The sequence below is a fragment of the Pseudocercospora fijiensis genome, assembly GCF_000340215.1.
Source record: "Pseudocercospora fijiensis CIRAD86 unplaced genomic scaffold MYCFIscaffold_8, whole genome shotgun sequence".
Taxonomy (NCBI): domain Eukaryota; kingdom Fungi; phylum Ascomycota; class Dothideomycetes; order Mycosphaerellales; family Mycosphaerellaceae; genus Pseudocercospora; species Pseudocercospora fijiensis.
Window position 1 is genome coordinate 371,305 of NW_006921539.1, and position 13,040 is coordinate 384,344.

Here is a 13,040-nt window from a genome sequence, read left to right on the forward strand (position 1 = left end):
CGGTAGACCCGAGGCTGTTCAGATGGTGAAGACGGTCATAGATACGAGCTCGTAAGCGGGGCGATGGAGGTAGGATAGGATAGGATAGTTGGGATGTTACTGTAGGTTGGCGCCAAGCCGTGCCTGAGGATCAGACCCTGGCTTCACCAGAGCCGATAACATGCCTCTCACATATGGCCTAACAATTGCGAATTCAGCGCCCCAGGCGTAGAACGGAGTTCTCCCCTTGGTACGGGCTGAAGGGTTGCTGAATATCTACAACCGCAATCAGCCGGAGACACCGTCACACGCGCGATCATGGCCGGCGATGAGGAAGAAGATGACTACCTCTCGATGACCTTCGACAACGCGCCTGCAAAGAAGGAGACGTCGTTGCAACGGACAGCGCGCCTGAAGAAGGAGGCTGCTGAGCGCGGCAAGGTAAAATCGAAAGCCGAGCGCAAAGAAGAGGACAGGCAGCGGCTCGAGAATGCTCTTGCTACTGAAATAGACAGCTCCAACAAAGGAGCTCAAATGATGGCCAAAATGGGTTTCAAAGGCGGTGCGCTCGGCAAGACCGCAGACGCAAGAACCCGGCCGATCGAGGTAAATATCAAAGAAGACCGCGGTGGAATCGGCATGGAGAGCGATAAAAAGCGCAAGCTTCGAGAGGCGGCTGAAGCTCTGGGCGTTCAAGAGAAGAAGATCAAGCTTGATGCGGATGACTACCGAGAGCGAAATCGGCTGGAAGCAGAGGAGAAGCGCAAGGAGGGACAGTGGTGGTCAGCAATGCGGATACTTGAGGGCTTTGAGACGGACGCGAAGCCTGAGGGCGAATTGTCTACATCTGAAGCCGGGAAGGCAGGCGCAGCGCCGAGTAATGACAGGAAGAATGCGCCATTGTCGTCCATCACACTCTTCTGGCGGCCTCTCGCAAAGTCTAGGCTGGAGAAAGAACGCGAGCGCCGCATGCGCTACGATCTTGACCAAAGCTTGTCGCGGAGGGATGATTATACCGAAGAGGACGAGGACGACAATTTGGCGTTCGGCACAGAGGTTGAAGAGGATATTGATGAAGAGGATGCTGATCTTGACGAGTATGAAGCGTTGCCTATAGCGCAGCGGCTGGACAAGATATTGAAGCATCTCCGGGAGAAGTACAACTACTGCTTCTGGTGCAAGTATCGGTATGCAGATCAGAGCATGGAGGACTGTCCTGGATTGACAGAGGACGAGCATGGATAGTCATGTAGAATAACATCAAAGCACATCGCTGTCCTCCCGTCTGCGCAATGCATTTTGAACTTGACGGACTTTTGGTCCTCCGTAGGGCATGTCTTGGCAGTTGCGCGTCTCGCGTCTAGCGTCTCTCCGACCTCTCACTCTATCCTTCTAGATGTCTACACTGGAGCGCACCAACACATAATGGAGTACGAAAAATGCTATGTTTTTCAACCTGATGCTGATCGGCCGGCGAAACGTCGAAAGACCCGTGATCGAGGACTCCAAGCCTCCTGGCAATCGCGAAGGACCGCATATAGGAATACGTGGTACTCGCAGCAGAAGCGTATCGACGCGAAGCTTGACGTGATCAATGCTGCCACCGTAGCGGAAATCGCTCAATTTCTTGACGACAGTGAGGAATCTACGCGACCAGAAAAAATTCCGACGGTTCTGGTTGTGGCTGGTGCAAACTCGGCATTGACATCCTCCATCGTCACCCAAGTTTCTGTGCAACCTGGGTTCAAAGCGCGCCGGTCGATGGTCTCAATCTCATCAAGTACGGGCACCAATCTTAAGAACCTGCTCAAGACAATCGTTCAGAAGGCTACTCTGAGGACCATTGATGAAGGCGAGGATGACCTGGAAGAAGGAACGATATCCAGAAGAGGTACCAAGCTGCTCAATTACGATCTTCAAATCCTTTGCGACTATGTCGAGGAGCGCCAGTTGAAACAAATCGTCATTGCATTCCAGGACACCGAAGCCTTCGACAATGATCTCCTCTCGGAGCTGATCACGCTGTTGGCGTGTTGGCAAGATCGAATCCCCTTCGCCTTCTTGTTCAACATTGCGACCTCAGTCGAATTCCTGCAACAGAGACTGTCGAACGAAGCTGTTGGATGTCTTAATGGACGACTCTTCGATGCTGCCGTATCTATCGACGAGACGGAACAGGTCTTCGACGCTCTTACCGCTGCAGACACGGCACTTTGGCTGGGACCGAACCTGATGTCATCAATGCTCGACAGGCAGGGCGACTACATCCAAGGCATTGACAGTCTGAGAGACTCTGCTCAGTATGCTTATATGAGTCAACACTTTGCCAATGCCACCACGCTGTTCCTCGACTCCGAGCTCACATTTGACGTTGTTCCAAGCGACCACTTTAAAGCACTCCGAATATTACCGTCATTCCGTGGATACGCAGAAGAGCTTCTCGAGCAACGAGAAGCCGGTCAGTTACGATGCCTCTTGGATTCCGACATAGCCCTGTTCGACTTCACAAAGCAGAGTGTTGAGGTTGGTCGAACTAAGATCGCGAATGCTTTGATGATATGCCAAGCCATAAGGAACATCCAGAAGCATTTGCCGTACACACAAGTCTCCTCAAAGTCAGGCCTATACATCCAGATGATGTCGGCTAAGTTGGCTGGATCACCCCTTCTGCGCTCGCTCTTGCTATCCGTCAAGAAGCTACCTTCTGACACAGCTTTGAAAGTCATGGCTGCAGTGAGAGAGAGTGCATTGCCAAAGAGTCTTGACAAGGTAGTGCTCGCGTTAGAGACTGAGCTCGCGTCACTTGTCGGGAATGACAATGGAGCTCAACAGCAGCCTTTGCGGAGCGAAGATGACGTGAAAAATTCTACCTTACGCACAACAGTGGTCGCACAGAAAGTCGAGCTCAGCAAGCAAAAGTCTACACTTTCAAAGCAAGATGCTGCATACACGACACTTGTCCGTCGCTTCGCAGATACACTGGAATCCCATTTCGCGGAGCTTCTCATAAACCCCAGAGAACTACCTATGAACGAAGTCTTCTTGTACGACTTCCGATCACCCTACCGCGAAGTCTTCACACCCAGGCCTAGACACGCGGTCGAGCGCGCTCTAGCCGCACCACACGACTACCTGGATTGCAAATGCTGCGCACCAGGTGAAGGGGCCGAGGAAGCCACTCTAGCAGCAACACAGCCCGCGACTGCTGTCTTGTACCAATTGTACCTCGAATCCGGCAACATTATCAACGCAAGCGATCTTTGGCAAGCATTCGAGGCTGTCATTGGCGACAGTGTGGAGGATGAAGCGGCTGCGATGGCTTTGTTCCAGCGCGCTTTGGCGGAATTGAAGTATCTTGGTCTGGTCAAAGCTACCCGGAAGAAGGCCGATCATGTCGCTAAGGTTGCTTGGCGAGGTCTGTAGTAGACGGCGTGATAGTATCGTCTATTCATGCTATTGCTGAGATATCGAGAATGTTGCTCCTAGTCAGGAAATATTCTTTACTCAGGTCGTCCTGCTGCTAAGTTTGGATGTCTATTATCTGCCTCCTGACTCCAAAGGCAGCTTCTGGGCCTCCTATCTCGAGGTATATTTCCCAGGCGAACTGAGCTTCGCATTATTCGCTGGAATTCGAAACTCGATATCGGGGTACTTGCTACTCAGATATCATGCATGTGAAGACTGCACTTCCATGATCTGCTTTTTCCCGAATCCCGACATCACTGATTTTCCACAGAGTCCACTGTGACTGAGTCCGATACCATATGTTGCAGAATGAACTTCGGCTTGAAGTTGTCTACCAGCGCACGAAATGAGAGCTCCCAAAGCAAGCATGCTGGGCAGCTGATCCTGTCGATATATAATCCAAAGCGCTATCTCAGATCGTTTAAAGGCGATCGCCATCAAACCTGCGATGATCAAGATCGCACCTCCAGTCAATCCACCACGATACCTCACCTCACCAGCCGCAGAACTCGACGTCGAAGCTCCACCACCCGACATCGTCCCCGTCGCTCCCTCACCCATCGTACCATTCGCCGCATCCGGGAAACTAGCAGTCTGATTCGCAGGACCCGTCGCATTACTCCCCAGCGCGTCACAACTCGTAAAAATTCTTCCCACCCAAGAACTTCCCCACCGTAACAGCATCCCCAAAATGTAACATATGCAACAACTGTCCCGCAGCCGTCGCATTGGTCGCACAATACACAGCCGTGAAATTTAAACTACTGGCGTTCCCATCACAAACGCTAGTCACTGCCGTTCCGTCGAAAGGGATGTAGAAACTTACGTTCCCGGCGGAGGGAACTGTGAGGAGAGCTGTGTTGTGGATTTCATTGTATGGACCCGGGGAAGGAGGTTTGGAGTACTCCAGAATCGTCTCGATGACGTGTGCGCCTGCGAGATCGTAGGTGCGTGCTGTTCCGCCTGTGTTGTCGGTGCCGTTTAGCGAGACGGAGTTTTCGGGTGAGCCGGACCAGGTGAGATTGCTGTAGTTTCCGATTATGGGGAGGACTTGGTCGTAGGTGTATGGGACGGTGTGTAGTAGACTTCGTCGCGACCTTGGGTGTAGTTGCCTGTGCAGGTTGTTGGGACGTATGCGCATGAAACAATGCCAAGACACTTCACATGATTACACCGACTTTGATGACCAGGTCCACGGCCACGCTTGCAAGGCTTGTCATCAAAGCTTGAACGGAGTGTGGGAGAAGTGTGAAGCGTGATCGCCCGGCGGGCGGCGAGGGCGACTCGAGATGCCATTCCATTAGCTGCCGAGAGTGAGCAGCAAATCGGAGTGGTTGCCGCTGATCTTACCATACCGAAAGTAGAAGGAAGCGGAGTGCGACAGAGTTGAATGGGGGTAACAAGAATGTGTCATTTGGGGTCGTTCACTTCGAGCGTCTTTCCTTCGCGAAACAATGTCGATTGATGGTATTTTCATTACCTATCTCACTCCTTTGGCGCCAAGATACCCTGTAAGACTGAGTCAGTATACAAATCGACGCATAGGTAGTCATCGACAATTGAGAGCAATCTGACCTTATTCACCGCTTCAGCATTGACTCGCATACGTCTTGTCGGTTCTTCTCCAAGCCACTGGGGTTGCATGGCATAGAAGCTGTCTTCGAATTCCCAGCCATCGCCGCCTTCGATGTAGTATGCCTTGCCGTTCATGGATTCGGACATGATACCGACGATGATTTTCGCGACACTTTCAGCACTTTGCCAGTAAAGACCATTGTCTCGAAAAGCTGCAATGATGCCAGTCGTCATCGCGGTGTCGGTGAGTCCCGGACAGACTGCATTTACTCGAATCCCATCTCTCTCGAATAAAGTCTTCCTCGATGAGCGAAGAAGACCATGAATGGCATGTTTTGAGGTCTGACAGGTGGTTAGTACAGTCCAGTGCTACTAGTTGTGCTGACTTACCTGGTAGATGAACAATCCTGGGCTTTCGCGAAAAGCGTTCACGCTCGATAGGAGTGTCAAACTCCTGTTCTCGCCTTTCCGAAGCCTTTCTCTGAGAAAAACTGCAGCGATACGTGAGAAATGTAGCGTCCCGAGAACGTTTACATCCAGAACTCTGGAATTGCCCGGATCGGATTTCACGGAGTCGATGGTCAGCTTCGGGTCAAACCAATTTCCCTGCTCAAAGATGCCGGCACAGGATATTGCATGATCGATCCGGCCATACTGATCGTGTGCTGCTTTGAAGAGGCTGTACAAGTCATCGTAGTTGACAACATCGCACTTGAAGAAAGTTACAGAGTCCAGCTCTTTAGTGAGTGATTCTGCTGCCGCCACATTGATGTCGCCGAAAACAACCTTGGCGCCGTGATTTGCGAGGATTCGTGTGACAGCTGCTCCGATTCCAGTAGAACCGCCTGTCCATGTCAGATATGTTTATCGATCCCAAGGAGGAAGATGATCCTAACCTGTGAGGACGACAACCTTGCCTTCGAGCCCTTTGAATAAGGTTCCATCTGGTACATACTGTGCCATGTTGGTCCTGACTATTGGTCCGCGTTCAGCTTCTGGTCGGATGGTCTTGATTGAGAAGCTACGAAGACTCGTCTGGTTATGAATCTCGGAGCTTGCGGTCGTAAAGAAGCTGAAGTCCGTATGAGGTACGACAATGCCGAGACCGACCTCATTAGGCGAGTGTTGACTGGAAGGCGGGCAACACGATGTGTCGAATGTGGTGACCTACGAGGGACCGTGCAAAGGGCGGGAGCTTCTGAAGCGTGATATTATCGAACCCCGTATGCAACTGCCTCCAGGCTAATCCAGCGTTGTGCACGTTGAGGGTGCTCGACATCGCACTCCACCACCGAGCTGAATGCTTAAGCTTGCCTTCGGCTACTAGAAGGACTTTGGTTCTCTGTTTCGATGGGCAACCCGCCTGCTCTCACAAGCAGCGTGGAATTCAAGTCATGAACCTGACAATGGCAATTGATTAAATAATGTGTCGAAAGAGCTTGAGAAGATTCCTCCCTACGCTCCACCTTGCCAACCAAGAACCCCTGCTTCGACCTCGGCATGAGGCTGAACTCAATCAACACAAACACAACTCCATTCCCTTTCAACCTCACCATCGCCCAACCCTTCAATGACTCTGTTCGGCGGCGGCAATGGCAAAGACACATCTCGCCGAAGGTGGACCACAAACGAAGTCATCACAATCTCAACCATCTCCGTCATAGCCTCCTACACCGCATCACGCTTCTACAAAACCCGTCTCCGTCGAATCCCAAACGTCAATCACCTAAAACCAGAATGGCTGCGAAAACGTTCTTTGTATGGCAAAGTCACAAACGTAGGAGACGGAGATAATTTTCGCATGTTTCATGCTCCTGGAGGGAGGTGGACTGCTTGGGGCATTCTTCGACCTATTCCGACAGACAAGAAGTTGAAAGATCAGACGTTGTCTATTCGCATCGCAGGTATTGATGCGCCTGAGAACGCGCATTTCGGGAGACCGGGGCAAGAATATGGACCCGAAGCATTGCAGTGGTTGAGAGACAGGATTTTGGGACGTTATGTGAGAGTCTTGCCGTACCGGAGAGATCAGTATGACAGAGTTGTGGCTACGGTGTATAAGAGGAAGTGGTTTGGATTGAGGAGGGAAGATGTTGGGTTGGAGATGTTGAAGGCTGGGTTGGCGACGGTTTACGAGGCGAAGATGTATAGTGAGTTTGGAGGGAAGAAGGAGAGGTATGAAGAGGCTGAGAATCGGGCGAAAGAGAGGAAGGTGGGGATGTGGAGGGAGCCGAGTGTGATGAAGAAGATTATAGGCGGGAGCAAGAAGAAGGAGGTTGAGACGCCTAGAGAGTTCAAGACGAGGATGAAGGAGGAGGAGCAACACGCTGGGAAAGGTTGAATAAGCTGGTTGCGTTTTACCTACGACAAATGTTCTTGCACTGGTCACAGGCTGTGCAAGTCACTTTGGAATTTAAAATCATGATACCCACCCACGGAGATCTGGTTGTTGCCAAGACATCGCTTGAGAAGGACCTTCGAAGACATTCCGGCACAGATCCTGTTCGATGTTCGTCCCTCTCACCAAACACCTGACAACAGGAGACTCCCTCATACGCCTCAGACCCACGGGACGCCTATTCCCGGCCTCCCTGGTCAGCTGGAGATGACCCACGTCGTCGATCAAAGGCCGCACAGACCACGCACAGCTAATATAAATCCTTCTTACTGGAGAAGAGCCCAATCATCGCATAGCACCGATGAATCTTCTCCGTGGCGCAATTGGCTAGCGCGTTCGACTGTTATTCTAGCAAGAAGAGCAGAGCATCGGGAGGTTGACAGTTCAATCCTGTCCGGGGAAGCGAAACTTTTGCTGTTCTTGTAGCTTCAATATTCGTTGAGATATGAGGCGTGCAACTGTTGTGAAGGATGATCAGGAGTGTGAAAGCGAATTCTTTTTGGCCCGGCGAGCGTCCCAGGCATCAGCCTCATCGCTGGTCGTGAACAGTTTGGTTCAGAGACCGACCGATGTAAAAGCAACCAGCAAGGAAAGTACTTAAAACAGCTCATCAACAGTAGCAAGTAAGGATAAAGGGGTTCAGCCTTCTGAGATATTATGGAGTATGGAAATGTATATACAGCTGTGCCTCGCAAGGCCCTTCATTGAGCAGAGAAGCAAACTCCTTTCGCCGCGCTTTACCGCAATGCCACACCTTCGATGCATCGATTCTTCACATCTGTACAACATTCTCTGGGATTGACTTCTCAAATCTCGTCTTTGGGACTCTTCTCGCTCTGCTTATGCCCCACCTCCGGTCCTTGTCCATGTGTGTCCTTTCCCACAGCAGTCGGTCCTCCAATCGCCTCAAAGGCCTTATGAAACACCCACTCCGTCGCTTCCTCCACCGGCTTGTCGAACATAAAAGGCAAAGCTGGCACAGCAGCCAGACCTAACCCAATAGGCCCCCACGTCCTTAACCTCACATTCTTCACATTCTTCATCGCTCGCCCCGAATACCTCACAATACTATGTATCGTAAACGCCGGCAATCCCATGCTCGCAATACCCTGAAACACAGCCCTCTGCACCATCACAGCCCTATAGTCCTCTATCGCAGGAACATGCTGTCCTCCGGGTCTGATCGCCACCGCAGCTTTCTCTTCATCCGTCTCAGGATGTAAAATTCTCTGGTTATTTTTGTATGCTTTGTATCCTTCATGCGAAACATCGCCGGCGAGATATGCCCAACTCACGCCGTACGCTCCTCGGACTAACCATGGATGTGCGACCGGTCGGAAGGATTCTCCTATGTCTGAGGTGTATGCTACGTAGCGGTGCGCGGAAAGCATGATTGTGCGGAGGCGTGAGGCGTAGGCGGCATAGCGGACGCTGGAGTCGGTTGTTTCGCCTGCGTTGCCTGAGGTGAGGACGTCCCAAAAGCGGTCTTCTTGGTCGAGGGTATCTTGGAGCTCTTGGGGCAGTTTTTGACGTGGGAGAGGTTGTGAGTAGTCGGGTCTATCGCCTTTGCGCTCGTGTGGGATGCTTGAGAGCTGGTTTGGGTCGGAGTTCTGGTCTTTACCTGCCATGACTGGCAGAGGTGTTTAGGTAACTAGGAGATGTCTATGCGTTTGGAAGTCTGTCCTCGGAAGAGTTCTGTACAGCGGGTAATGTATGTAGAGGACTTCGGAGAGTTGCTCGGGTCGAATTTGAGGTCATCAGGCCGATCTCGAGCTTGCCGACCCCTGCCCTCCATTGAGCCCTTGATACGTATAGGCCTCCGTATGCCCTGCCCTGCGGAAGTGGATGCGGCTCGGCGAAGGGAAGCTGCGACTTCAGACTTCACCATTGGACTCCAGCGACGACGACATCTCCCCAGCACGCGAAACGACCCCATACCACACCTTCGACACGTCACAGTCACAATGGTCGTCTACTACCAGGTCATGGGCCAGAAGGTCGGCTCGCACGTGGTACGCAACCCCTTCGACAGACTCCGCGAAATGCTTCAGAACATCAGCATTGGCACTCCGCTGCTCGCGGACTTCCGAGGAGACGTTGATGGCTAATACATATCTTCACAGCTCGCCATGGCCACTCTTGGGACGTTGTTCACTGGTACTTGGGCCATGATGGGCGGCTCTAAGAAGGAACAAGCAAAGCAAGGCCCCCCGATCAATGCCAGCAGTAAGGATGAGGAGAACTTCATACAGTATGTCAGACCTCCGATGAAAAGCGCGCGAGCCTAAAAACGCAATGCGTTTGCACAAATGCTGATACGTCCTTTGCAGAGAGTTTTTGAAGCAGGCGGAGGCAGAACAAAAGGGCACGAAACACTAGATTTAAGGATACCAGTATCAATGGCACGATAGATTCTCTTCGAATTGCTTGCTGTGGGAGGCTAGGCATGTAAGAGCGAAGAGCGAGATGAGTTGAGATGCAAGAGCTGTATATATGAGTGGTATACAAGCAGGTGGTCCTCCCAGCCAGTTTCGTGTCATACAGTGAAGGCGAGCCGGGACACGATACTTGCATCATCTCGTCTACTGAGCTCGACAGCATGAACTCACGGTCTCGCAGAGCATAAATACAGTATACTAATTCGCAAGCGCAGGCACGTTTCTGCAGCAAAAGAAAGCCACTCCGAGACCAATTTCACACAAGACTCAGCCAAATCAAAGCACGGGGCACGCAAAAAGAAAAAGAAAAGAAAAGAAGAAATGGTCTCGCTGCGACTCGAACGCAGATTTCCCACACACGCTTTCGTGCGGCACTCAGCATCAGGCGATACAACCGTACGACGTGGGGCAAGTAGGAATAAACCTACTTGGGGATTGAAGTTAGAACCTCAATCCGGGCATTGCCCGAGAATCCTCCCAAAGGAGAGGCCAGAGCCCACGAAGTACTCACGCAGTGGATGTGCTAACCATTGCACCACGAGACCGTTGGGCTGAGGCTGGATGGGAGATGTATGTGAATGTTAGCTACCTCCTGGCCGCTTTCTTGTCGGACGCAGAGGGAGGCCTATCAAGGCGATACCCACAGCGCTTGTACAAGGTAACGCTGATCCATGATTTTTTTTGATATGCTATGCTTCTGCTTGACGCCCCAACTCAATCACTGCCAAAACCTGGTCAGACCCGCGGAGAAATTCAGGAATAGCACGTGGAGTTGTGGAAGGCGTTCTTACAGCACCTGACGAGAGCAGGTTCGTGTCGATTACAACACAACACATTCTGGTGCAGCTCGAGCACTCTATGAGGCGATGCAGACTCAGTCATTCGCGGAAAGAAGCATCGCACTCGAAAGAACCTTATGGTATCGTGGCCTTCGATGCTAATTCCGACTACTGAGGTCGAGAGAACGGACTGATCAGCAACGTGAGACGTGGCGAAGAAGGCGTCAGAAAATCCTTCAGCCTGATATCAGTCTTTCGTTTTCAATTCCCGTGTACAGCTTTTCTCACTGTTTGTGTATGGGTTGGTTCACCGCTATGAAATAGAGTTTGGTGTGATAGCTCGCACGCCTCGGAGCTCGCATGTGATGGGTCCACGTTCGCTCCGATGTCAGTGCTTGTACAGCATGATGTGTTTTCGCTGGTCACAGCTCTTCAGAAGTGAGTTTGGCACAAAGTAATTGTAGGTTTCCAAAGATAAAACCAATCGAGCCAAGACCTGAACCGGATCTCGTTCCCGGCGTCGGCGCGTCTTCCTGGTTCAAGTTCACGCTCTCCCAGAGATCTTGCTGACCACATCCCGAAACTCTGGGACTGGGACATTTTTACTTCAGCTCTGGTCGAGGCAGGTCACCTTCACGGACTGTAGTGGTATGCAGATATCACAGCCGTGTGCAGGGCTGTGCAAGCTCACTGCTGGGACGGAAGCATGCTCGCAGTGCGGGTAGTTGCAGCTGGTCGTACTCCCATCATCGTTACACGAGTCCTGCGATTCAGCAGCAGGACATCCGTCGAGAAAAAATCGCGAACGCTATGGACTGGGTCGTGGTTGAGACAGGAAGCAGCGCAACAGAACTCCGCTGACAATCATGCGCCAAAGCACGACAGCTTCTCACAGAACCGCAAACGATCGCGCGATCCACAAGCGGGCCTTACAACTCCAGCTCCTAAAGAGTCCGAGGAAACCAAATCTCAGTCGCCGTTCTACTTCGAGACAGCCTACTCAGGCTGGGCGAAGCGACCGTCCCGACCCTTTCCTCCTCCCTTCTTCTCCCCGCCTAGCGGAAGCTTCTCCGATCCACTGTCGACGCACCATCGACCCAAAGACCACAATGGAAATATGATCCGGGGAGTAACGAACGGCGACGATGCCATGTTGTCGAGTGAGACGTTGATTGGAACAAACGATGGGGTTGGACAGTGGGCGCAGCGGGAGAAAGGCCATGCGCCGTTATGGAGCAGACTGATCATACACTTCTGGGCGCTTGAGGCTGAAAAGGACGTATATGGCGGAGCAGGAGATCCGGATCCTGTCAAATACCTCGAGAAGGCGTATGAGAGGACGAAGGAAGCGCTGAGCGAGCCAAATGAGTGGCATGGCACGACGACGGCCAGTGTCGCTCTGCTGCATTATAGCAAGGACAATGGCGAGCGCCCGGTGCTATACGTAACTCAACTCGGAGACTGCAAGATCTTGGTGGTCAGAGCATTGCCGGAGAAGAAGGATGACGCGTTGGCTGACATATTGTTCTCGAGCAAGGAGCAATACCATTACTTTGACTGTCCGCGGCAGCTTGGAACGAATAGTCCCGACACGCCGCAGAAGAACGCGGTTTTGGACAAGGTGGATATTCAGGAAGACGACATTGTGCTTGCGCTTAGTGATGGAGTGACGGACAATCTTTGGGAAGAAGAAGTCGCCGATTATGCTATTGGAGCGTTGAATCAATGGAAAGAGGAGCATCCGGACTGGAATAAGGAAGAGCATGCAAAGAGTGAAGACTTGCGACAGGCGATGAAGTTCGTGGCGCAAGAAATTGTGCTCAGCGCGAGGAAGATTGCGGAGGACCCGTTTGCGGCAAGTCCGTTCATGGAGAAAGGCGTGGAAGAAGGACTGGCCATTGAAGGCGGCAAGGTCGATGATATTTCCGTGGTGGCAGCAGTGTGCCGTCGCAGGAAGAAGCGCTGAAAGAAGCAGCCTCAGGCATCGATGATGGCTACATTCTCGCTGTTCTGCCCGTCATCAAGGATCGTCTATCTCAAAGTGGCAGGTCGCTGTTCCTGCAACGACAATGTCGTGCCGTGCGTATTGTATAGCCGCAGCCGCGCAGGAGTGTCTCGATATCGATGGAAGAAACGAAGCCAAGGGCAAAACAGTCCCGCAGCTTGGCCTTCGGAATGATGCGGTCATTCAGCGTCAACTCTGCACTGACACTTCGACCACAATATCTTCTCGACGCCACTCTACATCCACCACACATCCCTCTTCACCAGAAGTATTGCATCGGCAGAATGTGTAAGTGGCTCAACGTGATCATGTGAAAACCTTGCTCACAACTGCTCTAGCTGCCTCCCAAATCCGCCAACGATGTCACGATATAGCTCGCCGAAAGCAGATACACGAAAGCA

At 52.0% G+C, this 13,040-nt stretch overlaps 7 protein-coding genes and 1 non-coding gene across 8 annotated transcripts; 6 read left to right on the plus strand and 2 right to left on the minus strand.

Annotated features, from left to right (window-relative positions):
- Positions 1-297: 297 nt before the first annotated feature.
- On the plus strand, positions 298-1,224 carry MYCFIDRAFT_79833 (uncharacterized protein; the record flags this gene model as incomplete). The annotated part of the gene is made up of 1 exon (XM_007931674.1): positions 298-1,224. The coding sequence occupies one exon, from the start codon at positions 298-300 to the stop codon at positions 1,222-1,224; it is 927 nt and encodes a 308-aa protein (XP_007929865.1).
- Positions 1,225-1,485: 261 nt separating this feature from the next.
- On the plus strand, positions 1,486-3,402 carry MYCFIDRAFT_115667 (uncharacterized protein; the record flags this gene model as incomplete). The annotated part of the gene is made up of 1 exon (XM_007931675.2): positions 1,486-3,402. A coding segment is annotated over one exon (1,917 nt), but the record flags the coding sequence as incomplete, so codon positions are not given.
- Positions 3,403-4,929: 1,527 nt separating this feature from the next.
- MYCFIDRAFT_34789 (uncharacterized protein) lies at positions 4,930-5,877 on the minus strand (the record flags this gene model as incomplete). The annotated part of the gene is made up of 2 exons (XM_007931461.1): positions 4,930-5,361; positions 5,410-5,877. Coding segments are annotated over 2 exons (900 nt in total), but the record flags the coding sequence as incomplete, so codon positions are not given.
- A 712-nt stretch (positions 5,878-6,589) lies between these two features.
- MYCFIDRAFT_216307 (uncharacterized protein) lies at positions 6,590-8,126 on the plus strand (the record flags this gene model as incomplete). The annotated part of the gene is made up of 1 exon (XM_007931676.1): positions 6,590-8,126. One exon carries the CDS (start codon positions 6,590-6,592, stop codon positions 7,358-7,360), a length of 771 nt encoding a protein of 256 aa, XP_007929867.1. The 3' UTR covers positions 7,361-8,126.
- MYCFIDRAFT_208661 (uncharacterized protein) lies at positions 6,620-9,045 on the minus strand (the record flags this gene model as incomplete). Its single annotated transcript, XM_007931677.1, has 4 exons — positions 6,620-8,105; positions 8,140-8,152; positions 8,194-8,276; positions 8,302-9,045. 4 exons carry the CDS (start codon positions 9,043-9,045, stop codon positions 8,073-8,075), a joined length of 873 nt encoding a protein of 290 aa, XP_007929868.1. The 3' UTR covers positions 6,620-8,072.
- Positions 7,726-7,820, plus strand: MYCFIDRAFT_t58. Its single transcript has one exon. It is a non-coding gene; the product is annotated as a tRNA-Asn (tRNA).
- A 336-nt stretch (positions 9,046-9,381) lies between the features above and the next one.
- MYCFIDRAFT_103839 (uncharacterized protein) lies at positions 9,382-9,678 on the plus strand (the record flags this gene model as incomplete). The annotated part of the gene is made up of 2 exons (XM_007931678.1): positions 9,382-9,429; positions 9,541-9,678. Coding segments are annotated over 2 exons (186 nt in total), but the record flags the coding sequence as incomplete, so codon positions are not given.
- A 1,609-nt stretch (positions 9,679-11,287) lies between these two features.
- MYCFIDRAFT_212119 (Serine/threonine protein phosphatase) lies at positions 11,288-12,722 on the plus strand. The gene has a single exon (XM_007931679.1). The coding sequence runs from the start codon at positions 11,341-11,343 to the stop codon at positions 12,598-12,600; it is 1,260 nt and encodes a 419-aa protein (XP_007929870.1). The 5' UTR covers positions 11,288-11,340; the 3' UTR covers positions 12,601-12,722.
- Positions 12,723-13,040: the final 318 nt, after the last annotated feature.

Coding starts and splice junctions, on each gene's coding strand:
- MYCFIDRAFT_212119 (XM_007931679.1), top strand. CDS start 11,341: ATGCTCGCAGTGCGGGTAGTTGCAGCTGGTCGTACTCCCATCATCGTT.